This window comes from Salvelinus sp. IW2-2015, linkage group LG13, assembly GCF_002910315.2.
Source record: "Salvelinus sp. IW2-2015 linkage group LG13, ASM291031v2, whole genome shotgun sequence".
NCBI classification, from domain to species: Eukaryota; Metazoa; Chordata; class Actinopteri; order Salmoniformes; family Salmonidae; genus Salvelinus; species Salvelinus sp. IW2-2015.
The window spans coordinates 26025531-26049509 of NC_036853.1; the positions used below are offsets into that span (position 1 = coordinate 26025531).

Here is a 23979-nt window from a genome sequence, read left to right on the forward strand (position 1 = left end):
ATAGCCAAGTGCAGGGTCGGAAGGAACAACAGTGGTGGACACAGTAGAGTTCATCAAAGGTGTAAATGTCTTAACAACTGTTAAAGACTGTAAACGTGTGTTTTGTTGTCCATAATATAATGAATTATGAATGATGAGATGCGTGGTGTTTCACAAACTATGTTGTATGTGTTGAGAAATGGCTCTACGATAACAGGTCACATAAGAGCCGTAATAACTTGTTCCACAGACTGTGAATGATCAATTATGAGATAGTTGGTGAAACACTTTGTATGTGTGTATGTGGTTGTATGTGTTGTGAGAAAGAGAAGTACTGAGTATGAGAAAGGTCTCTAAAATAAGAGATCATAAGAGCTGTATCAAATGGCTACCCAGATTATTTGCATTGCCCACACACACTTTAAAACCGCTGCTACTCTCTGTTGTTATCGTCTATGCATAGTCACTTTAATAACTCTACCTACATGTACATATTACCTCCACTAACCAGTGCCCCCACACACTGACTCTGTACCGGTACCCCCCTGTATATAGTCTCGCTATTGTTATTTTACTGCTGCTCTAATTACTTGTTACTTGTATTTATTTTTCTTATCCGTATTTTATTTTAAACTGCATTGTTGGTTAGGGGTTCGTAAGTAAGCATTCGTATTCGGCGTGTGTGACTAATACATTTGATTAGAAATATTATTCACCGGACTGTGTGTGTGGTTGTAAGAGGGAATGTGCATGCATACTTCCCACCCGCTTGCTGCCGCTGGCTAGTCCTTGTGGTAAACCGGGAAGCACCTCTGTGCGTAAGCCTCCTCTTGCCAGTACACAGCCTCTCCTTCCCCAAGACTTCTGCCAGGCCTTCCTCGTGACAACACAGTAACTGGGTGTCTCTGCAGTCCCAGGCTAACTCGGCAGGGGTGCGGTGTGCAGGCCCACGTTATATGGGCACGCCCTGGCATCGGCTAACCATTGTCCCGCTGCCTGTGGGTAAGTCTGGGAAGGCAAAGGCTAGGGGAGCTCACCCTGAGAGGACAACAACGTGCTGGCGGTGCACGACAGGCGCTCCTCCGGCAAACTGGAGCTCCGGTAGCCTCCTGCAACTGTGAAAGGGTGCCTGTCGTCCTGGGTTTCTCCCTTGCCACTGGATTCCACCCTGTCACATTGAAGACGTGCTGTTGGGACATGCACTCTAACCTCTCTGCACAGGTATCCACCTCTGCCTTGGTGTGTGTGGGGGGGGGGGGGGGGGGGGGGGTGTGAGGGAGAGAGAAAGAGAGCTCTGTGATAAAAAATAGTTCCCCAGAGATGTAATATTTTATTGTTCCATCCAGACTGTACAGAGCGCTGGGCTCCTGCTGGGTGTGATGTGAAGGAGAGATATACAAAAGTCTCTCAAATAAGACATACCAGTTAATAATCCTGTTCTATCCAGACTGTACAGAACACGGTGACTCTGCTGTGTGGCAGTGAGCAGTTGCTGGGCTGTCTCCCGGAGGTCAAGTGGGCTAAACAGACAGTGTTGCTGGCTACAGAACTGCAGGACCAGTGTCTGTCTGTCATTGTCACACACCTGGCCCAGGTCACACACACGCAGGCCTTCCACAGCCTACGACGGGTAAGGGAAGACGCACGCATGACAGACACAGGACATGTGACGGATACACACAACATACACAGAGACTCACACCCAGCTATACACTGATTCATTTGATCAGTTGTAGATGGTTCATTGTTACTTATTAAATGAGGCTAATGCTATGCATAAAAACTTCATAGTAAACATCCTGCTGGACGCTGAGGCAGTTCTAGATGCAGAGTCACAGTCCAAGAGGTTTGCACTCGTATCATCGGTGTCTGCAMGCATCATGTAAATGGTCTATTTCATTCTGTGGGTGTCTGTCCTCAATGTGCCAACTCACTGTGTCTGACTCTGCCCTGATAGAAATACGCATTCCAATCCCAGTCATTCCACCCTGTTATCACAGACACAGAGCTATACAGCTGTGGTGACAACGGGTTTCCTGAAGGATTATCCTCATCAGCCTCTGAAATTGGTCTGATCAGTTCATGTATTAGCATGGGAATCTGCGATGTAATTATAATCCATCCTAATGTGTTTGAGCTGTGTAGTGGTCAGTGTACTACAGTGTAGCTAGCAATTGTTCTGTACTACAGTGAAATAACCGTTTGGTTGTAAGCAAGGGGTTTCTCAACTTCATCCACCTTGGGTTTCTCGACCTCCCTTTCACATACATTTAGTTATATTTAAATCCTCTACTTTTACTGTGTGCTAATGAATAAAATAACATGTGTGTTTTAGAGAGAGGAGTCGACGCGGGAACCGGCCCTGTTGAAGAAGCTGTGTTCAGCCGTACGGGACAGGGTCACGGTGGATAACTGTTGTGACCTGTTCACCGCTGTGGATCACCTGGCTGGGGAGGAAGACATTGAAGGAGAGACACCCCTGGAGGAGAGGGGTCAGAGGGAGGAGGTGAATACAAGTACTCACATTCACTCACAGTCCCCCAAACCAAAATCAAGTTATTCCGATTTTGCCTTTTTTATTATTTGATGACTAAGCATGACAAGGGTTTTCTTCCATTTCAAAGGATAATGGTGAAATGACACAAAGAGCCGTGAAGGGTGAACATTAAAACATTCCTTGCTATGCTCTCTGCCTCTCTCTTCCCTCTTTCACACACACATTGGGTGAAAGGTAGAGATTCACAGTTCCAGAGCTCCATGATTCCTGTGTAATTACTCCCAGGGGCCTAGAGGCCTGGCTGGGTTTGAGCTGCAGCCCGGGTTAGGCTGGCTGGGTTAAGTCACACGTCCTTATGCAGAATATGGCAGGATGGATTAGAGTTGGAAAGAGGGAGGGAAAGCATGTAGAGACATGGGAGTGGCCTTCACTAATCTGCCTCTGTGTTGTGGCCAGTAGTCAGAGGGCGTGAGAGCCAGAGCGAGTGAGAGGAAGGGAAAAAGGGTGGGCGTGTTAGACGGGGGTGAGCGAGAGAGGAAGGGAGGGAGGGTGTGTGTCTGTGTGAGGGTGGGAGAGCGAGAGAGAGGACTGAATGGAGGGAGGGTTTGTGTGAGGGAGGAAGCTCCCCCACCAGCTCTGTTTTTTATAAACATTAAGGCGATGTGGAGGAAGAGGAGGCGGGAGCACAGCAGCAGCCTCAGCTGATGACATCATCCATTTAGCTCAAAGGAGCTCAAGTGGATTCTGCAAGAGGGAGGGAGAGAGAAAGGGGGGGTGGGGTGATGGTTACCATGGTGATGGGTACTTTAAGCAGCTGCTGATTCGCTCGCGCTCTCTCTCTTTCCTCCTCCCTCCCCTCTCTCCTTTCCTCTCTAAACCAGCCGTTCAGGCGAGAGATTGGTGCGCTGCGCGCTAGGTTGTGGACCTTCTTGCTCCAGTCATTCTACGCCGTCCGCCACACGCGGGGATGGGAGACCCTGCCCTCCAAGCACCGAGAGCGGATACTGGCAGGTAAGACAAGGGAAAACGGCCATCTTTAATCTATGGTGCTTTAGCTGTAGCTGGGAGGTGATCTGATCTGTCCCTCACTGCAGAGGAGAGCCAAAGCTCTCTTCCTCTCGGCTCAGATGGGATATTATGCAGGGTGTGTTTGTTTGTTCTATTCAACCCAACCACATAGTGATGGTAGCCTGGTCCCAGATCTGTTTTGTCGGTTTGATCTTGTTTGGCGTGACAATGACCATAGGAGATGACAAGCGACAGCACAAAACAGATCTGGGACCAGGCAATAGTGACAAGGACTATAGGAGATGGTAAGGGACAGCACAAACAGACCTGGAACCAGGCTTCAGTGATGGAGCACAGGGTCTGTCTCTGTATCGTTAGAGAGGAAGGAACCAAAGCCCCCCGACGCATATGTTGTTGCCGCTGCCTCTGGGTAACATCACACAATTAATGGCTGCTTTCAGCACAGCTGCAGAACAGAGCACACACAGCCACAACCTGAAGGTCCATCTATTGTTTGGGCGAGGAGGGTGCCGCCTCGGTCTCTCACTCCATTTTCAGCCAATCGTAGTCAAGGCTAACATGCTAACTGCAGCATACTCTGCATGTTCTGTGTTGTAAAAAAAAAAAGGGGCGGGGGTGGATGGTTGAATTTCTCTCTTTGTGGATTTCACACATAATTACATGCATTCTCTGAGAAACGAATAAAGTACTGCTTCGTTTTGACTGTTTAGCTTTGCGATCCATTGAAATGCATTGCATGAATGATTCATTGAACTTGGTTTTAGAATTGCACTGACATTCCATACTGATGGAATCTCCCTCTCTGTCTCTCACATAGAGACCCTAGTTTACACATGCATACACACGGCGAGGCACATAGAATGAATATGCATACTGGTAGTTGCATACAGTAATCTAGTCACACATGTCACATCATACACACCCACCAGACACACACACACACACACACTCGACTACATTCCGGTGCAGCAGTTTGGTCTTGATTTGGAGCATCTCTGGGGAAATGGTAAGATAAGCTGTGAAGTCTTTTCTTGCTCGGCAGACACAGTTGACTGATGTTTCATTGKTTAAATGAAAATCTCACCACATCAGGATTGTACGTATCTCATTTAAAGGAAAATCAGGAAGCCTGAGGTGGAATAGCCACATTGCAGTATCAGTCTCTTCAATGGACACGTCTTGGATTTGATATTTCAGGAACATTGGTATATTTCAAATGGGAAAAATCCATCATCAAATTGCATGCTCCTTGTGTTGAGAATACAAAGACACAACCATGTCAATGTGCCTCCAAAAGATGTTTGTGCTGACCTGTTTTATGAATGAGTATGGTGCCTTGAGGGTTTCTGAATGTAATGGTAATTTAAACATGTTTTAAACGTTGCTTTAATTGTGTGTTCTCTCCTATAGCTGCTCTTGATAAAGGAGACAGTAGAAGACTTGGGAAAAAGCCTGTTTTTACCAGCTCACAGGTAATGTATGATAAAAGCTTATTTAGTCTCATTTAAAAGCAATTGCTTTATTCCTCTTTTGCGTTGTTAAATCACTTAGTCAGGTGATATGAACCCATCTATAACACAGAGAAACCTGTGTAATGATTATGATATGTGGTTGTGATACCTACTTTAGTTGAATGCGTGAATTATACTCTGGATAAGAGCATCTAGATGCTAAATGACACAAATGTGGATGTAATGGCGTGATTATGATCTAGGAGGGTGGCTTTTGAAAGCCTGTAATCACTGCACACATCACAGAGATGTGAATGGTGGAAAACCTAGAGCCAGCCTCACACACACACACACACACACACACACACACACACACACTGGAGGCGACACGTGTGTGTGTGTGATGTGAGTGGCTGAGAGGGGCCCCGCCAACAGCAACCTGACAGATATTGACAGGAAGTGCTGTGATGAGGAGCAGGCGCCTGGAAGGAAGTTTCTCTCCGCCTGGCTATATAGTGCACTACTTTTGACCAGGGCTTTGGTCCAAATTAGTGCACTATATAGGAAACAGGGTGCCATTTGGGATGCTATACTTCTGTGGCTCTGCTGACCCCGACACAGGGCTGCTGACGGCTGTCATTTCGTAATTGACACAGAAAGCAATTACCTTTCAGCCCCTCAGTGATAAATACACAGACCTTGTGTCTTATCAGACTGATGAACTGTAACACAAGGCAGCGAGTACCTGGAAGGATGTGATGAGGGCCGGGGCTGCTTTCGTTTTACACGCCTGAGTATACAGTACAGCTCAGTAGCTTGCAGGCATCCTCAACAGTATTATTAAATTATTTTCAATTACATTTCATTTGAGTAATTTAGCGGAAGCTCTTATCGCGATCAACTTAGTCATTCAGTCCATTGATTCAACTAATGTAGGTTAAATAACAACGTATCACGATCATTACAAGTAAAACGTTCTTAGCCAGTATCTACAAAATCTGGCTAATCAGTTTCTAGATTGCGTGTTAATTCCAGTTTAGGTCGGACTTCCTTCTTCTCGGTATTTAGCTGTTAAATCGAGTCCGTAGACCACTATGCCATTATTTTAAATGATGTTGTGTGATCGGAACCTTTCCATTCAAACCTCTCTCGTCTCTTTTTAGCAGCCAAGGGGTGTAAGATGCGCCTCAGGTCTTGCAGCTCCGTGTGAGAGCCCTCCTGTCCACAGGACCAATCGGGTCGTCAGGAACACAGGAACAGGAAGTTGCTCTACGGCTGCATCATCAGCCACCATGAAGTCAGACGGGCTGGGCACGCCAGTCCTTCCAGCCACCGCAGAGAGAGGGACTAACGCTACCAAGCCTGGAGACAGTGACCCATCCAGGGCAAAGAACGGCAAGACCAAGCAGCCAGGCGACCACCGAAGCACCACGGCTAAAGCCAAGACTACAACCTCCGCCACAGTGCTCAACGGTACAGCTGGCCCAGGGGGGGCTAGGAAGGAGGTAGCCACTGCTAACGGATCCAGGGGCTCCCCAACGTTGGGTAAAGGGGCTAAGGACCAGGACAGGAGGCCTAACCCCGGAGCCAGGCCCAAGACCTCTCCTCCAGGCACCACCTCCACAGCTCAGGCTAGGCCAGGGAAGCTGCAGAAGAGTACAGCAGGGAAGGGTGACTCTCTTCAGGGGGCAGACAGCAGCACAGCCCACCCCGCCACCACCACCCCCTCCACATCAGGCAGCGCCTCCCCTGACAACAGCTCCGGAAGCCCACGCAACAGCCACGCCGTCCCAGGTCTGGTCTAACATTCAACGTTATTAACTTGCTCCCCAGTGGGCAAAACTGGTTGAAAATACATCATAATGACGTTGTAATGACGTTCAACTTGTTTTGCCAGCTGGGTAATTGTAATTTCCAGGTTTAACATCCAATGTTATTTACTTACCTCCCAGATGGGAAAATATGGTTGAAAAGACGTCATGATGATTTTGTAATTACGTTTTAATGACGTTGTGATAATGACGCTGTAATAATGTCATTCGAACCAGTTTTGCCAGCTGGGTTAATTCACTCATTCTTGTTCTTATGATGACAATAATTCTATTTTATGGAGGAAGTTAGAGTATCTGAAAAATTAGCTTGACGCAGAAATAGTTGGAAGCAAGTTTTGTGGAGAATAAGTAGCAGACTGATTTACATGAGTTATTCTTTAACCCTGAGGGGTTCTAGAGAGACGGAAGATAATACATTGAAGTAGAAACACATTATATACAGTAGTGGTGTGCATGAATATGAATCAAGAACCACTCCTTTCTTTCATGCATATTAATCAGTTCAAGGTAGAACCACAGAAATAATATCCCTATGGGTAGCACAGCCTGGCAACAGACACCCCAAAAAGCCGCAGAGCTGAAGGTCAAAACCAAAGCTCACACACAGGGGTGAGACCAATTTATTTCTCCACACCCAGTCTGGTCCTAGCTCCCGTGGTGACGGTGTATGCTCGTTTGGAGAAGGAGGGGAGTTGTGTGGTGTGTAGACTGATAGCAACACCCTCTGTCTGTCTGGGGAACTGGGCCTCAGCCGGCCTGTCTCTCTTTTTCATACAAAAGAGAAGAAGAGAGAGTCGTAGTGCCATATGCTCTCCCTCCCCCTCTCTCTCTCTCTAAACAAACCAGTCATCCCTATTCGCCTACTCTGCTCCAGCTCTATCCGTTTTATTGGCCTTGATTTGTGCATTATTTTGGCTCTGGAGTACAGTACTATTATCAGCTCCTTGCCTCTAGCTCGCAGAATATGAATTAAAAAACACTCATTGTTTGTTAGATATTGACATCCCCGTTAGCTCTCCGTAAAATGTAATCATCGGTGTACTTTGTTTGAGAATTTCTTCAGATGAATGTGCATTTTTCCCCTCAAAACAATGTCTGTTTATTGTTGCACTCTTCTTCCCCACTAAGCTGTATAGCTAAACGAATCCTATTCCTCCTCTTAACCCCTCATTCTAAGTGAGCAGTTTTCATTTTCCAACAATAAATATCAGTGTTTTGGTTCAAGGTTAAAGCACACTATAACAATCCTGTGTTTTAGGTCTTAAGTCAAAAACGCAGGCTAAAGTTCTGACCAAATCTCCACTGACGAAACCCCCCCAGAAAACAGACACTGCAAAGACCAACAGGTAAGCAGCATTGCACCCACAATCAGAACCTTCTACTTAGATAGAAGACCATCCCTGAGAAATGGTAGAAAAACCTCTGCTGCCCCCCATTGTTATATATTGGTAGTTGCTAGTCCATACAGAGATGGATGAAACAACACAGTGCTTGTTTATGCTAAGGTCTTATGAGGTTTATGAGCTTTTGTCCCTTAATGTTATCGAACCCTGTGATATTGTGTCCATAATGTATTGATTGTTGTTATTTTCCGAAATTACAATATATATATTTTTACAATTAAAAATTGCTTTCATTTTTGTGAGTGTCAGGCTTAATTTTCTACTCTCTGGGGCTGTGTATGCTTTTGATTTGATTGTCTTTTTAATCTCCCTTATCAGCCCAACCAATAAGCCCAGCGCTAGAGAGGCCAATAAAGCCAAGCTTCCCTCTATAGGAAGAGCAACAACTAGAGGAACAGGAGCCAGAGCAGACACGAAGGGAAGGTGCACACCAACAGGCTCCGCTGAGAACCATGGTGCGTGCGTGTTTGTGCCAATACAAATCCTAACATCATCTCACTGTGGGCCAAATTATTGAAATAGTCTTCCCTTTTTCTTGTTTCTCCTCTAATGAAGTCTCTAGACCTGGGTCCTCCCTGAGTGCCAGAAAGCATGCGTCTCCCAGGAAAGAGGAGGATAAGGATGGTTCTAAAGCCTCAGCAGACAAAGCAGCCAGGAAGACCACAAAACCAACCCCAGCTACCGCAGCCAAATCTGCTTCTAAACCAACAAAATCTAGCTCTGCTCCTTCCAAACAGCCTCCGCAAGCAATGGCCAAATCTGGACCTAAGCAGAAAAGTACCTCTGAATCTCCTACAGAGAAAGCCTCCCCAAAGTCAGCGGGGCCAGTTAAAAACTCTTCCTCCTCTGTCGTTTCTTCTAAAACGCCTGCAGCTAAAGAGAAAGAAGGATATAATGGTAAAACCTCCACGGAGACTCAACAGGCTAATGACACTGGTGCTGAAGCAGAGAGGGTCTCCTCCCATTCAAATCCCAGGGAGGCGGCCTCCGAGCCAGCAGCAGGATCAACAGAGCAGAGCCCGACACATAACAGTATACTACCATCAGGCCCCCAGGGCCTCGGTGGAGGAGGGGACTCCCTCTCCTTACCCCTGAACACCAGCCCTAAGCAGAGTCCCCAGAAGTCTGCCAAACAACCAGGTAAACCTAACAGCACAGGAGGAATCAGGGCTCTGTCTAGTCAGCCACCAGCAACCAACCACGTCTCTCAAGGGTATGCTCTTGTAAACGGAGAGCCTGCTAAGCACACAGAGGGCACACACACATGTAAACACACTCCTGGCTCAACCACAGATCTTCCCCTGGACACCCCGAACCCAGGCAGCCTGAGCAGCACAGATAACCCTCTGGAGGACTCGTGGAGCGGCCTGCACCACCAGGTCAGCCCTGAGTCAGAGTCCGGCAGCGCCACCACCTCCTCAGATGACATCAAGCCCCGCTCTGAGGACTACGATGCCGGGGGCTCGCAGGACGACGTGGACGACTGCTGCTCCAACGACCGCGGCGGAACCAAGGGAGGCGGAACCATGCGTTGCCATGACTTTCTGGGCCGCAGTAGTAGTGACACGAGTACCCCCGAGGAGCTGAAGATGCTGGACGGTGGGCTGCGGGTCGAGGTGAGGCTGAAGGGGCGTGAGGTAGAGACCACCAGTGAGGAGGAAGGGGTGAGGCGACGGCCACGCTCCTGGCTGAGCAGGGACAGAGAGGAGGTCCCTGTTGAGGAGGAGGTAGAGAAAGTGGAGGCCAATGTTACAGTGAAGCAGGTCCCCGACAGCCAGCTCTTCTCCTCCGAGGAGTCGGAGGAGTCTGAGGAAGAGGAGGATGAGGAAGAGGACGAGAAGTCAGAGGTGGAGGTTCTTCCTTGTCATCATGCCCCTCTGCCTCCCGTTGACCCATCCCCTCAGTTCCAGGGCATTATCAACTTGGCCTTTGAGGATGGAGCTGACCCTGACCAGGACAACGAGCAGCAGGACTACCAGTCAGCCTCTAACTTCCGCCGCTCTGTTCTGATCTCTGTGGACGAGTGTGAGGAGCTGGGATCAGAGGAGTGCGGGGCGCAGACTCCACCCCAGCAACAGCCTGACGACCCCGTCACACCCTGCGAAGTCTTCGAGAGTGACCCTCCTCCAGCACCTCAGTCGGCCCCCAACTCTGTGTCTCACTCTGGGGAGCACCTGGCGTCTGACCTTCCCAAAAGCACACCTCAGCAGGAACTAGGTACCGAGCAGGAGTCCAACACCAAACCCATTGTTTTCCTCACTGAGATCCAGGATCCTCTGGTAGATGACCATAACCCCACCAAGGTGGAGGGAGTAGAGCCCAGCCCTGGTTGCCCTCCCRTGGACCCTGACCTCAGTGACCTGCCTCCCCAGGAGTGGGAGAGACCCTGCCACCTGGACCTCCGGCCTGCTGAACAGTACAGCAACGGAGGGACACCACGCAGGAACCCCTCAACCAAGCCTAACCAAGCACCTGTACCTGCAGAGAGCAAGAGAGCAGACTTACATCTAGACTTAAATTACCCTCAGCAGACAGGGGAGTCTCCTGCACATGCAGCTATCCCACAGTCCCCAGCAGGTAATGTATACTAATCTACATTTAGGACCCCTCCTAATTTAAACCCTAAAACCAAACCCCTCACCCATTTTCCTTCCCCACCCAGCCAAACTCCATCAGTCAAGGCATAGTTAGTTAGTTCTCCCTTTGCAAGATACAATCTCCTCTGTCTCATATGATGTAATGCTCGGACTACTCATTTGCATCATGAAACGTTTACTTAGCTATCCCATTCCTCTCAAAAAGGATATTATGCAGATTACTTAACTAGTTCAAATTCAATGAGGGGATCATTTTTGTATATGCCCATATAGCTAAAACCTTGCTATCATTACACAAAACATCTGTTTGTGTACCAGTCCATTGATTTGAATTTGCAACACCAATTTAAAACATGGAGATTGGTCAATCAAAAAAACGTGCAGGAGTAGTTTAGCTATAATCAACATATAACCTAATGTTTCAACTTTTTCAGAGTCATTCTGACCCTGACTACTCAGATTACATATGAAAAAGGGGGGGGGGAAAGCTATGTTAATTTCAATGAGAAAACTGACACTAGATTATTACATTTTAGTCCCCAAATGGCACCCTATTCCCTTTATAGTGCACTACTTTTGACCAGGGCCCATGGGGCTCTGGTCAAAAGTAGTGCACTATGTAGGGAATAGGGTGCCATTTGGGGACTAAAACTTAATAATTTAGTGTCAAGTACTATGCCATGTGTTGGTTATAAACCACCTGCCTTGTGACAAGGTGTGGCGGGTTGACGTAGGCCTAGTTGTACCGATGCACTTTGATGTACATAAAAATGCAAATAGGCCTATTCAATGATTTTTCGTTGTTTCTTTTATTGAATGCCATGAACTCCAGCAGCTTCTGGTCTCTGTCAAGCCAATAAGATAATAGCTTATGATATTATTTATTGGGATTGATGTCTTTATAATTTGTGTTTTATGCAAAAGACATGCAACCAAGCTATGGTTTTTACTATCAAATTACATAATAATATGGCCATTTGATTTAGATGGAAAATCCCAAAATATCTGTATTGTACTATGGACCACAGTACTAAGCTGTCATGATGACCAGATTGCTTTTGAGAAAGGTTTAGTCTGTCAATCTACGTGTTACCTACCTACAGGGACCCTTACCTACCCAGGATCGGCTTGTTTTTGTTGTAATTTGTCAGATCCTCCTAGCTTGTATCTGTTCCTCAGTCTGCTTATCTAGTAAAGACATCTGCATGCCAGTAATACAAGCCATTTGTTGTCTGTCTTTTTATTTATTCCACCCAATATTTTTGTATTTGTATTTTTTTTACTAGTTTTATTCTGTAGTACTGGTTTGGTTCAATAGCCTTTGTGTGGTGCTGCCTGGTAGCCTTCTGTGTGTGGTGTGTCTAGAACAATCTTTATCTTCCATGGTTCTGATATGTCTCTCTTTTTTCACTCTCATGTTATACAGCAAATCCTTACACTATTACTTAGTTAGGGGTTTACATCTGAAATGGAACCCTATTCCCTATATAGTGCACTACTTTGTGAACTATATAGGGGATATGGTGGCATTTGGGACGCATACTAGGTAGGGGGTATCCTAMTACAAAACATGTCAATCTTGTTTCTGCTGTCAACAGCGATAAGTGGACATTTTTGTGATATTTTGCCAGTACAGTCGTGGCCAAATGTTATTGAGAATGACACAAATATTAATTTTCACAAAGTCTGCTGCTTCAGTGTCTTCAGTATTTCATAGTAACATCTGACAAAAATATCTAACGTATTATTACAAGCATTTCATACGTTTCTTTTATAAGGCTTTTATTGACAATTACATGAAGTTGATGCAAAGAGTCAATATTTGCAGTGTTGACCCTACTTTTTCAAGACCTCTGCAATCCGCCCTGGCATGCTGTCAATTAACTTCTGGGCCACATCCTGACTGATGGCAGCCCATTCTTGCATAATCAATGCTTGGAGTTTGTCAGAAAGGGGATTCATCAGAGAAAATGACTTTACCCCAGTCCTCAGCAGTCCAATCCCTGTACCTTTTGCAGAATATCAATCTGTCCCTGATGTTTTTCCTGGAGAGAAGTGGCTTCTTTGCTGCCCTTCTTGACACCAAGCCATCCTCCAAAAGTCTTCGCCTCACTGTGCGTGCAGATGCACTCACACCTGCCTGCTGCCATTCCTGAGCAAGCTCTGTACTGGTGGTGCCCCGATCCCGCAGCTGAATCAACTTTAGGAGACGGTCCTGGCGCTTGCTGGACTTTCTTGGGCGCCCTGAAGCCTTCTTTAGAACAATTGAACCGCTCTCCTTTAAGTTTTTTATGATCCGATAAATGGTTGATTTAGGTGCAATCTTATTGGCAGCAATATCCTTGCCTGTGAAGCCCTTTTTGTGCAAAGCAATGATGACGGCACGTGTTTCCTTGCACGTAACCATGGTTGACAGAGGAAGAACAATGATTCCAAGCACCACCCTCCTTTTGAAGCTTCCAATCTGTTATTCGAACTCAATCAGCATGACAGTGATCTCCAGCCTTGTCCTCATCAACACTCACACCTGTGTTAACAAGAGAATCACTGACATGATGTAAACTGGTCCTTTTGTGGCAGGGCTGAAATGCAGTGGAAATGTTTTTGGGGGATTCAGTTCATTTGCATGGCAAAGAGGGACTTTGCAATTCATCTGATCACTCTTCATAACATTCTGGAGTATATGCAAATTGCCATCATGAGGCAGCAGACTATGTGAAAATTAATATTTGTGTCATTCTCAAAACTTTTGGCCACGACTGTATAGACCTCTTATTTAGTGATATTGAAGCAGTATTTATGATAGAAAGAAACTGTATATAAAAACAAATGGGAAATGTCAGAGAAAACAAGTGATGTGCGTACTTCCTTTTGTGCTACAAATGAAATCATTTCTGCCTGCATTTAGATTGTTGTTACAGTATAATAATCATATCTTTACAATACAAAAGGTTTGCTCAATAGTTAGAGACCTGCACGGTTTACTTCTTCAAACATATCACTGGTGCCTGAGCAAACGGAGTTATGCAGAGTTAGGCTAACTAACCAGTGCTGGCAATGCAATGCATGGCTTACTGTGTTAATTACTGCTGGATAAAAGAGACACATCCAGACAACTACATCCCTCTGTGCTTCACCTTTAAGGCAGCTGTGCATCCTCCCTGTCACCCACAGTCAAGGTCAGTGATTACTCGTGATTTATACATCTGATATAAATGTACAGTATATCAACAATATCATATCATAATCCATTGGTCTGTAACGTGAGTACCAATGCAATGGTGAAACGAGGGCTCCCCCCATCTCCTAGTAGAATACAGGCCATTGCCTGATCCAGTCATTGATTATTAAATGGTTAAGAGGACACAGTTGCATTAAGGGGGAAACTTTAGTCATGTTAATGTTGGGATGATAATGGGAAGAAGTGACCAGAAGAATGCCTGTGTAATGACTATGGACTTATGGAAAGCTGAATCGTTAAGTCACTGTGCAGTATTGTCAATTGTTTTTAGGGGACAATGAGGGACATTGTGACAGATTGGATCAAACAACAACCCCGACCTGTACACAAGACCGCCGCCCGTCCAAAGCCCTCTCTCCCATCTACGAACTGGACCTGGGAGAAGCCTTTGAGCACCTCAGCTCCTCGGACAACATCAAGGACAGGAGCAGGAGGAGCACAGTGGGGCAGGAGGAGGAGGGGAATGATGAAGGTTACAATGAGGAAAGCAGTAAGTTTGCGGAGCGTGACTGGAGCATGCTGAAGCAACTCCTCTCAGACCAGGAGTCCAGTTTGGGCGTCATAAATCCAGTCCCTGAGGACCTGAACCTAGCCCAGTATCTGATCAAGCAGACCCTGTCCCTCTCCCGGGACTGCCTTGACGCCCAGCAGATCTTCCTGCCCCACGAGAAGGAGACGTTTAAACGCTGGGCGGAGCTCATATCACCCCTGGAGGACTCCACAACTAGCATAACTGTGACCAGCTTCTCTCCCGAAGACGCTGCCTCGCCGCAGGGGGAGTGGACCATTGTGGAGCTAGAAACACATCACTGACAAAGACTATACAGAATTAAAAGTGAATGGATCATCATGGCGTTAGAAACACATCACTGACTGATGGCTTTAAGGACAAAAGAGACACTAGCCTCTTAACCTCTAACTCGGTTTAATCAACTATACTGTACCAGGTGTCTGGTACATTTATCAACTATACTATACCAACCTTTTCTTGCCCAGGGACCCCCTCCCAGGAAAACCGGCGACCCCCCCCATCATACGTTAGATTTTTTTGGGCTGACCGCTGCAGTACCCCGGTTGAATACCGCTGAACTATACAACACTTCTGACTGCATTTAGGAGAATGACACTGCTACAGTACTGTCTATCAGGGAGCTGTTACACTTTGTCTGGACTTTTACAACATGTCTTCTGTCTCTCTCGACAACTACAGTACAACAATTCTTCCGTTTTATACCTCGATTATGTTTTGATTCCTCTATTTATTTACTGCTTTTTATGCTGCTTTTCATGGAACTCTTGAGTTTATTTTAGACTCTCAAGCTGCGCTTGTTTGCATTCAGTCCATCACCTTCCGTTATATCCTTAATACTTAATGGACTGAGAATTTAGACTCATGAGCTGTTGTGCATGCAGACATTTTTTTGTATGTTTACTTGGTGTTTGCAACATTTAGAAGAAAATAAAAAAGCTTTCTTTCTCATGCTCTTTAGTCTTTATGATGGTTAGACAGTGGAGTTTCACAGAAACTAGAGAACATGTTGGCTTTACATTAATTGTTGTATATGAAAATAAAAATGTGTGCTTCTAAATACAATGGTTTCATTGATTGTTTTTAGTTTTAGTGACAGTTGATTCAAGTACAATACTCGATTATTTTAGAAAATGAAGAGATCATTTGTGAAATGATATCGATTTTTATTGCACATGTCAGGTTAAAATGAGGGATACACTTCAAAAGGAATATTTGAGCATTTMTTACTGTAATGCACTAAATCTAATCCCCCTTTGGCAGTGGTGTAAAGTACTTTAAATATGTTTAACTTAAGTAGTTTTTTTGGGTATCTGTACTTTACTATTTATGTTTTTGACAACTTTTACTTTAGAAAATTATGTACTTTTTACTCAATACATTTTCCCTGATACCCAAAAGTACTTGTTATGTTTTGAATGCTTAGTAAAACAGAAATATTGTCCAATTCACACTCTTATCAAGAGAAGATCCCTGGTCATAACTACTGCCCTTGATCTGGCAGACTTACTAAACACAAATGCTTCATTTGTAAAGTATGATTGACTGTTGGAGTGTGCCCCAGGCTATCTCGAAATTTTAAAAAATACATTGTGCCTTCTGGTTTGCTTAATATAAGGAATTGGAAATTATTTATACTTTTACTTTTGATACTTAAGTATATTGGCAATAACATTAACTTTAGATACTTAAGTATATTTAAAAGTTAATACTTTTAGATTTTTACTCAAGCCTATTTTACTGGGTGACTTTCACTTTTACTTTAAGTCATTTTCTATTAAGGAATCTTTACTTTTAATCAAGTATGACAATTGGGTAATTTTTCAACCACTGCCTTTTGGATCCAGTTAGAGGGCTGCATTCTGTGGTTCCGACAGAGAGCATTGTGGCGCAGTCCGCGTTTGAAATCTAGTGCGCCTGGCTACACGTGTGGTCTCAAATGAAATAGAGTAAATTGCTATGCATGGGCGGAGAATCGTGTGGCATTTGCAGTTACACCATAGTTTACTAGTGTCTGTTGTAGTATCTGGGATCTACATCTGTTTATATTAGTTACTATACTGTTACTAAGCGGTGATGTATTACGACAGTGTTACGTTACTACACCTAATAGGAAATGCACATGCGCACTAGTGTGCCCGGGAACTGTAGAGCACGAGAGGTTTTGACTAAACGAAAACTAACTGTACTCCCGTCTCCTGCCTGGTCATTTCTCCACAACACAAATATTACATATGTAAATAAATATTGATAATGGGAAGAAGTGGAGGGCGCTCAACGAACGTGAGTCGAGGTGCAATCCAAAAAAAAGTTCATAATCATTGAAAAGGAAAAGGGCGCAAAGCGCGCTTAGGCTACCATTGTGAGTAAGCGTTGCGCCTTTCATTTTCAATAAATATTGTTTAGCCTACCCATCTATTTGTCTCTGCCTCCAAAACGTCTTCCTAAAAGGTACCCTATATCCTATATGTAAAACGTAGCTCAAGAGAAAGTGTCCGCTGTCACCATTCTTGCTGCTTCAAGTTCAGGCTGCCCTGCTTTACCTCCAAATGAAATATTGAAATAGTGATCATTTATTTGACCAAAACGCTCACGGACAGAAAGAAGCATCAATCTCAGATAAAGCATCCGACCGAGCGAAACAGCGCCCCTCTGAGCTAGCTGTGACGCCGTCAGTCACTCTTAAAAGGGCTATAGTTTTTATTGCAGGTGAATAAAACAGAAATGAATATAAAAGTGTTGTCTCCAAGCAATGTTGTTGTATTGTACTGGAACTCATTTCAACAAACTATCATTTAATGGGTTCAATTAAGAAAAAAGGAATAATAGGATTCTGATTGGGGTGAAACAATCCTACAATACTTATCAAAAACGTATAGGATCCAATCTGATTACTTTTGATTTCAAAAAGGGGAAAAAAGTAATTCAATAGGATTCTGATAATGGTGATACACAATCCTATGGGATTGCGAGAATCATATAGGGTCCAATAGGATTACTTTTGATTCCCAATAGGAAAAAAGTAGTCCGATATGATTCTGACACAGGTGACACAAAATCCTATAGGACTGCGAAAATCCTATACGATTCTATTGGAATAATTGCTAATCCTGTAGGATTTTTTTGACAAGGGAGCATTTTGTGTAGATTGTGTATTTATTAAATAGCCRGAATAAGAATAAAAAACATTCAAATTAAAATAAAGCAACAATAAATGAATGACTGGGCCATTTCTGTTAGACAGCAGTCCCAGTTTTCACTTTTTCCTCTGATATCTCTTCAATGCTGACCGCAAGACTCCATCAGGTCACCAGAGCACACTGCAGTACCTGTTAAGTCGAAATGAATAATTATTACTATCAGTGCCAATTCAAATAATGATACTGCATCTCTGGGGTCATGTCTGATACCTTCTCATTTTTCACGGTCATAGTCTGGACTAATGTGCCTCTAGCATCAAATCAAATTGTATTGGTCACATACACATATTTTAGCAAATGTTATCGCGGGTGTAGCGAAATGCTTGTTTTCCTAGCTCCAACAGGGCAGTAGTATCTAACAATTCCCAACAATACACACATCTAAAAGTAAAAGAATGGAATTAAGAAATATATAAATATTAGGACACGCAATGTCGGAGTGGCATTGACTAAAATACAGTAGAATAGAATACAGCATATACATATGAGATGAGTAAAACAGTATGTAAACATTATTAAAGTGACTAGTGTTCCTTTTTTCATGTGGCCAGTAATTCCATGTCTATGTACAGTATATAGGGCAGCAGCCTCTAGGTGCAGGGTTGAGTAGCCGGGTGGTAGCCGGCTAGTGATGCCTATTTAACAGTATGATGGCCTTGAGATAGAAGCTGTTTTTCAGTCTCTCGGTTCCAGCTTTGATGCAACTGTACTGACCTCGCCTTCTGGATGATAACAGGGTGAATAGGCCGTGGCTCGGGTGGTTGATGTCCTTGAATATATTTTTGGCCTTCCTGTGACATCGGATGCTGTAGGTGTCCTGGAGAGCAGACAGTGTGCCCCCGGTGATGCGTTGGGCAGACCGCACCACCCACTGGAGAGCCCTGRGGTTGCGAGTGGTGCAGTTGCCGTACCAGACGGTGATACAGCCCGACAGGATTCTCTCAATTGTGCATCTGTAAAAGTTTGTGAGGGTCTTAGGGGCCAAGCCAAATTTCTTCAGCCTCCTGAGGTTGAAGAGGCGCTGGTGCGCCTTCTTCATCACACTGTCTGTGTGGGTGGACCATTTCAGATTGTGTACGCCGAGGAACTTGAAGCTTTCCACCTTCTCCGCAGCAATTCAGTCAATGTGGATAGGGGCGTGCTCCCTCGGCCCTCACATCTTCCCTGACCTTTGAAGTCTCGTCATTGTTGGGAACCAGGCCTACTACTGTTGTGTTGTCTTGATGATTGAGTTGAAGGTGTGCGTGGCCACTCAGTCATGGGTGAAAAGGGAGTACAGGATGGGGCTGACCACGCACCCTTGTGGGGCCCCTGTGTTGAGGATCATCAAAGTGGATGTGTTGTTTTGCTTCACCACCTTGGGGCGGCCCGTCAGGAAGTCCAGGACCCAGTTGCACAGGGCGGGGTTCAGACCCAGGGCACCGAGCTTGGAGGGTACTATAGTGTTCAAGGCTGAGCTATAGTCAATGAACAGCTTCTCTGGCTTATGTGAGTGGATAAGTCACAATAGTATATTGATTTGTGTACACAGGATAACACATTTTATACAGTTCACAGAATAATACAGAATATACTATACATGTAATACATTTTTAAAAAATAAAGTACTGTAGTGTAGAGAGATCTGCTTTCTCACCCTATGCTTCTATCTTTTTGTCATGGTGTTTTCACAGTGGAGGGAGAAGGGGCTCACAACAATTGGTAACTTATACATTAATGGTCAGTTAGCTTCATTTCAACAATTACAGGGTAAGTTTAACATGCCAACAACACATTTTTTCAGATACCTCCAAATTTTGAATTTCTTAAGGACACATATCCCACAGTATTGCATTAAGCCAAATAATCCTACATTAGATAGCCTGATCCTTGTCAAACCCCATTCAAAAGGGTCGGTCTCTATGATGTGCTACAGGCCCACATAGAGTTATCCACAGACATTGGGAACAAGAACTTGGTTCAGAAATCTCAGATGAGGACTGGGTAGAAGCTCTCAGGAATATAAACCACAGTTCAGTGAATGCCAAACACAACCTTGTACAGTTTAAGGTGATACACAGGTTACATTACTCAAAAGTGAAACTGCATAAAATATTCCCAGACACCTCACCACTGTGTGAGAGGTGCAAGCAGGACGAGGGGACGTTGACCCACTTATTTTGGACATGTCCTAAGTTACATGCTTACTGGGCTCTCATTTCTGATTACTTATCTCAAGCCTTCGATAGAGTTCTAGCCCCAGACCCATTGATCGCTCTGTTTGGTACAGTTGATGGGAATAACCAGGAGGGGAAGGCTGTCTCTCTTTGTACTCTATTAGCCAAAAGGCTCATATTGCAATTTTGGAAATTGGAGACTGTACCTACCTTTCAAATGTGGTTACGGGATTTAGGGAATGTGGACAAGATTTGATACAATACCTCCAATAGAAATCCAATGTTTTACAAAATATGGCAGCCGATACTGGATAAATGGTCTAGTCCCACTTCATAACTGGGTTGATGATCTGCTGCTACTCTGTGCTGAACTCCACTCAATGTTTATTTTTGGCTAAATTACACTGCTTGTAATGACTATATGCTGTCTTCTTACACATGTACCACCTAATAGGATTTTGTTTTATTTTTGTGTTTGTGTGAGTTAAGTTTTGTTTTGTCCTCTAAATTTGCCATCCCATTCAACAGTACAATGAATATCAATGTTTGTATCGCTGTCTTTTTTAAATGATTTTTTATTGGAAAATAATAAACATATTATATATATATATATTTTTTTAACTGGCTGTTGTAGCAAAGTTTAATCTTTTGAATTATGTGAATCTGTAAAAAAGACCAGTCCTTGTCTCGCATAAGCAGGTATCGTAAAACAGATTGAGACACTCCATTACCCTAAGGTAGAGATGGACAAAGAATATCTACTATATTACACTGAACAAAAATATAAATGCAATATGTAAAGTGTTGGTCCCATGTTTCATTAGCTGAAATAAAATATCCTAGAAAAGCTCCATATGCACAAAAAGCTTATTTCTCAAATTTTGTGCACAAATTTGTGCCAAGATAATTCATCCACCTGACAGGTGTGGCATATCAAGAAGCTGATTAAACAGCATGATCATTACACAGGTGTACAGTGCCTTGCAAAGTATTCATCCCCCTTGGCGTTTTTCCTATTTTGTTGCATTACAACCTGTAATTTAAATTGATTTTTATTTGGATTTCATGTAATGGGCATACACAAAGTAGTCCAAATTGGTGAAGTGAAATATAAAAATAACTTGTTTCAAAAACATTTTTTAAATTAAAAACGGATAAGTGGTGTGTMKATATGTATTCATCGCCCTTTGCTATGAAGCCCCTAAATAAGATCTGGTGCAACCAATTACCTTCAAGAGTCACATAATTAGTTAAATAAAGTCCACCTGTGTGCAGTCTAAGTGTCACATGATCTGTCACATGATCTCAATATATATACACCTGTTCTGAAAGGCCCCAGAGTCTGCAACACCACTAAGAAAGGGGCACCACCAAGCAAGCGGCACCATGAAGACCAAGGAGCTCTCCAAACAGGTCAGGGACAAAGTTGTGGAGAAGTACAGATCAGGGTTGGGTTATAAAAAAATATCCGAAACTTTGAACATCCCACGGAACACCATTAAATCCATTATTAAAAGATTTAAAGAATATGGCACCACAACAAACCTGCCAAGAGAGGGCCGCCCACCAAAACTCACAAACCAGGCAAGGAGGGCATTAATCAGAGAGGCAACAAAGAGACCAAAGACAACCCTGAAGGAACTGCAAAGCTTCACAGCCGAGATTGGAGTATCTGTCCATAGGACCACTTTAAGCCGTACACTCCACAGAGCTAGGCTTTATAGAAGAGTGTCCAGAAAAAAAGCCATTGCTTAAAGAAAAGAATAAGAAAACACGTTTGGTGTTCGCCAAAAGGCATGTGGGAGACTCCCCAAACATATGGAAGAAGGTACTCTGGTCAGATGAGACTAAAATTGAGCTTTTTGGCCATCAAGGAAAACACTATGTCTGGTGCAAACCCAACACCTCTCATCACCCCGAGAACACCATCCCACAGTTAAGCATGGTGGTGGCAGCATCATGCTGTGGGGATGTTTTTCATCGGCATGGACTGGGAAACTGGTCAGAATTGAAGGAATGATGGATGGCACTAAATACAGGGAAATTCTTGAGGGAAACCTGTTTCAGTCTTCCAGAGATTTGAGACTGGGACGGAGGTTTACCTTCCAGCAGGACAATGACCCTAAGCATACTGCTGAAGCAACACTCGAGTGGTTTAAGGGGAAACATTTAAATGTCTTGGAATGGCCTAGTCAAAGCCAAGACCTCAATCCAATTGAGAATCTGTGGTATGACTTAAAGATTGCTGTATACCAGCGGAACCCATCCAACTTGAAGAAGCGGAAGAAGTTTGCCTTGAAGAATGGGCAAAAATCCCAGTGGCTAGATGTGCCAAGCTGATAGAGTGATGAGGTCAACTTGGGGTCATGATAGGGTCAGACATACCACTATAAATCAACTTGGGGAGTGGACATTTACTGCTGAGCCTTTAGATAACACTGAAACTATTGTTTGTATAGCTGTGTATGCATGTGCTTGGTCCCATGAGTAGAAGGTAATGACGTATGCAGTGACATCACTAGGGCTGACTTCGGGCTTAATAAAATAACTTGGACCCTTTCCTATTTTGCAGAACTCAGGAGAGACATCAGTTGTATGTGTGATGTTTGATCTTTGACTTCTGTCTACAGCTGTATTTCGATAAAAATTGTTATGATTTATAAGTACACATTTTGAGTTTTCCTTATTTGTTAAGTAAAAAAACGAAGCACAGAAAAATGGAACTAACAAGAGACATACCCCAAGAGACTTGCAGCTGCAATTGCTGCAAAAGGTGGCTGTACAAAGTATTGACTTTGGGGGGGTGAATAGTTATGCATGCTCAAGTTTTCAGTTTTTTTGTCTTATTTCTTGATTGTTTCACAATAAAAAATATTTTGCATCTTTAAAGTGGTCTGCATGTTGTGTAAATCAAATGATACAAACCCCCCAAAAATCTATTTTAATTCCAGGTTGTAAAGGCAATAAAATAGGAAAAATTCCAAGGGGTGTGAATACTTTCACAAGCCACTGTACCCTGTGCTGGGGACAAAATTAAATTCTCTACCATAAGCCACCTCCAACATAATTTTAGAGAATTTGGTGTTACGTCCAACCAGTCTCACAACCGCAGATCACTTGTATGGCTTCATTTGGGTGAGCGGTTTACTGATGTCAACTTTGTGAACTGAGTGCCCCATGTTGGTGGTGGTGTTATGGTATGGGCAGGCATTAGCTACGGACAACTAACACAATTTGAATGCACAAAAATACCCTGGCGAGATCCTGAGGCTCATTGTGAGGACCATATTTTTAAGGTGTCTGTGATCAACAAATGCACATCTGTATTCCCAGTTATGTGAAATCTATAGATTACGGTCTAATGAATTCATTTTTAATTGAATGTTTCCTCATATGAACTAAATCGTTGAAATTGTTGCATGTTTCGTTTATATTTTTGTAAAGTATATATTTTCAATCAAGCACTACAAACTGACAGTCAGCTTATGTTGACCTACACTGAGTATACAAAACATTAAGGACACCTTCCTAATATTGAGTTGCACCCCCCACTTTTGCCCTCAGAACAGCCTACATTTTTTGGTTCATGGACTCTACAAGGTGTCGAAAGCGTTCCACAGGGATGCTGGCCCATGTTGACTCCAATGCTTTCCACAGTTGTGTCAAGTTGGCTGGATGTCCTTTGGGTGGTGGGCCATTCTTGATACACACAGGAAACTGTTGAGCGTGAAAAACCCAGCAGCGTTGGAGTTCCTGACACAAACCGGTGCACCTGGCACATACTACCATACCCCGTTCAAAGGCACTTAAATCTTTTGTCTTACCCATTCACCCTCTGAAAGGCACACATGCACAATCCATGTCTCAATTGTCTCAAGGCTTACAAAATCCTTCTTTAACCCTGTCTCCTCCCCTTCATATACACTGATTAAAGTGGATTTAATAAGTGACATCAATAAGGATTCCCGGGTTCACCTGGTCAGTCTTGGAAAGAGTAGGTTCTTAAAGTTTGGTACACTCAGTGTATTTGCTACTGTCTATGTTTTAAACTGGATGTAGAATTGA

General features: G+C 44.0%; 1 protein-coding gene across 4 annotated transcripts in view; it reads left to right on the forward strand.

The window, feature by feature from the left end:
• The window catches only part of btbd8 (BTB domain containing 8), a 42899-nt gene extending 27276 nt beyond the window's left edge, over positions 1-15623 (forward strand). For 2 of the 4 annotated variants that reach the window (XM_023998002.1, XM_070446199.1), the window contains exons 11-19: positions 1427-1609; positions 2315-2485; positions 3358-3487; positions 4916-4977; positions 6120-6750; positions 8047-8134; positions 8510-8646; positions 8747-10768; positions 14301-15623. In XM_023998002.1, the coding sequence (XP_023853770.1) occupies positions 1427-1609; positions 2315-2485; positions 3358-3487; positions 4916-4977; positions 6120-6750; positions 8047-8134; positions 8510-8646; positions 8747-10768; positions 14301-14842 (3966 nt within the window). In that variant the 3' untranslated portion in view covers positions 14843-15623. The remainder of the gene's footprint in view (positions 1-1426; positions 1610-2314; positions 2486-3357; positions 3488-4915; positions 4978-6119; positions 6751-8046; positions 8135-8509; positions 8647-8746; positions 10769-14300) is intronic. The other 2 variants (XM_070446200.1, XM_070446201.1) reach the window with 2 other exon arrangements.
• The last annotated feature ends 8356 nt before the right edge of the window (positions 15624-23979 follow it).